The following is a 2,534-nucleotide window of genomic DNA, read 5'->3' on the forward strand; positions in this document are numbered from 1 at the left end:
TCTGTCGTCTGTCTCTCTGTCGTCTGTCTCTCTCGTCTGTCTGTCTCTCTGTCGTCTGTCTGTCTTTCTGTCGCCTGTCTCTCTGTTGTCTGTCTCTCTGTCGCCTGTCTCTCTGTCTGTCGTCTGTCTGTCTCTCTGTCGTCTGTCTGTCTTTCTGTCGCCTGTCTCTCTGTTGTCTGTCTCTCTGTCGCCTGTCTCTCTGTCTGTCGTCTGTCTGTCTCTCTGTCGTCTGTCTGTCTTTCTGTCGCCTGTCTCTCTGTTGTCTGTCTCTCTGTCGCCTGTCTCTCTGTCTGTCGTCTGTCTGTCTCTCTGTCATCTGTCTCTCTGTCTGTCGCCTGTCTCTCTGTCGTCTGTCTCTCTGTCGTCTGTCTGTCTCACTGTCGCCTGTCTCTCTGTCGTCTGTCTCTCTGTCGTCCGTCTGCAGGTCGTTCGAGCCCATCCTGCGTCTCCTTCCTCAGAGCAGCGCTCCGGTCAGTCAGCACTGGGCCACCTGGGCGCTTTATAACCTGGTGTCTGTTTACTGTGAGTATTTCACTGTGAAACCTTCTCATCAGATCAGATTTCACCCCAAAATAATGCCATTCTCAGTGTAACACCGTATGAAAATCCTCCTGTCTGTATCATTAAAATCAGAGTCAATAAGTATGACTGTGAGGTGTAAACACACCCAAAAATCATTGTTCCGTCATCATTCACTCTCCCTCGTGTCCTTCCAAACTGGTATGAGTTTCTGTCTTCTGTTGAACACAAAGGAAGATATTTTGAAGAATGTATCTAAACAGTTCCCCCCCCCACCCATACTATAGAAGTCAATGGCTACCGTCAACTGTTTGGTTACCCACATTCTTCAAAAAGTCTTCTTTTGTGTTCAACAGAAGAAAGGAACTCATACAGGTTTGGAACGACATGAGGATGAGTAAACTACAGGATTTTTATTTTTGGGTGAACTGTTCCTTTAACTAATTTCTGAGTTTTATATAGTCTGTTTTTCATTGCGAGGGCTCTAAAGCTCTTCATGATGACAGACATTCTTTATTCTCATTAAATTCAGTTCAAACGGGCTTCTTTCTCTCTCTCTGTGGTCCTGTAGCGAGTAAATACTGCCCTCTGTTGATAAAGGAGGGAGGCGTCATTCTGCTGCAGAAAGTTCTGGAGCTGGAGTCCTCTCATCAGGAGACCAAGGACATGGCACGGTAACAATACACACACACACTCACACACTCTCTCACACACACACACACACACACACACACTCACTCACTCACTCACTCACTCACACACACACACTAACTCTCTCACTCACTCACTCACTCACTCACTCACTCACTCACTCACTCACTCACTCACTCACTCACTCACTCACTCACTCACTCACTCACTCACTCACTCACTCACACACACACACACACACACACTAACTCTCTCATGAATCACATCATGCTGAAGGTCTGATTTTTGTGTCTCATGTCATATAATCACTCAGTTTTAAACAGAGAAGCGGTTCTGGACTGGTCTGACGTAGTGTTGTGTGTGTGTGTGTGTGTGTGTGTGTGCAGTAAAGTGATGGAGCAGTGTGAGAACTTCAAGGAGGATCCGATGGACACCAGCAGGTAAAGGAGCGCCGGTCATCATCTGCGTGATGTTCTTCACTGCCACTGACGGCACAGAAACACCTGTGTGTTCGCGAGGAGGACGTTACGCTGCTCTCCTACAACACACGTCTGTCACGTCACACTACAGTGAGCTCACGAGTGTGTGTGTGTGTGTGTGTGTGTGTGTGTGTCGGGCTCGTTTCTGTGTTGCACATGGACAGCAGTGAGAGCTGCGTTATTGTAGGGGTGTTTTTCTTTGTTTTTATTTGTAAATGATAATGTGCCCGTGTGAGTGTGTGTGTATATGTGTGTGTGTGTGTGTGTGTGAGTGAGTGTATATGGTGTGAGTGTGTGTGTGAGTGTGTGTGTGTGAGGACGTTCTGCTCGTGTCTTTATAAGGAACAACCGTGATTATTTGTCTCGAGGCAGAGAGATATATAAGCTTGACTGAATCTTCTCAAGGCTCCTCTGTTCACGTTTGGAAGGAAGTTCTCGTCTGGATGTTTTCATGGCATCACTGTAAACACTCCCGGTTGGAAGTCTCTCGAGGTCCCGGCGGAGAACTCAATCACACATCTGTCATTAAAGCGATTCTCTTTTGGGGAGCTCATCATTCTTCTTATGTTGTATTTTTAATCATATTCACTTTTTATTTGCAATCTCATGATGAACGTGATCGACTGGCAGCGGGATCAGATGTTTATCTCCTGGAACGATGATGATGATGATGGTTTATCTGCAGGTTTGTGCTGTTTAACGAGGCGCTTGTTTTTCTACACGATTCTGAACTGCAATAAAACCATGATGTACTGAAGTAAGATGTCCACACAACACTGGGTGTAAAGAGAGATTAATAATAATAATAATAATAATAATAGTTGTCCAACACTCTGTTCCAGTGTCATTATATTATCTCGGCTCATCAGGTGTGTTTTTAAATCA

General features: G+C 45.5%; 1 protein-coding gene across 1 annotated transcript in view; it reads left to right on the forward strand.

Moving 5' to 3' along the window:
* Positions 1-1,904, forward strand: part of zer1 (zyg-11 related, cell cycle regulator) — a 32,509-nt gene extending 30,605 nt beyond the window's left edge. The window contains exons 15-17 of the mRNA XM_016524572.1: positions 425-522; positions 1,091-1,193; positions 1,557-1,904. Coding sequence (XP_016380058.1) covers positions 425-522; positions 1,091-1,193; positions 1,557-1,614 — 259 coding nt within the window. The 3' untranslated portion in view covers positions 1,615-1,904. The remainder of the gene's footprint in view (positions 1-424; positions 523-1,090; positions 1,194-1,556) is intronic.
* Positions 1,905-2,534: the final 630 nt, after the last annotated feature.

This window comes from Sinocyclocheilus rhinocerous, unplaced genomic scaffold, assembly GCF_001515625.1.
Source record: "Sinocyclocheilus rhinocerous isolate Xijiao unplaced genomic scaffold, SAMN03320098_v1.1 scaffold693, whole genome shotgun sequence".
In the NCBI taxonomy this organism is placed as follows: domain Eukaryota; kingdom Metazoa; phylum Chordata; class Actinopteri; order Cypriniformes; family Cyprinidae; genus Sinocyclocheilus; species Sinocyclocheilus rhinocerous.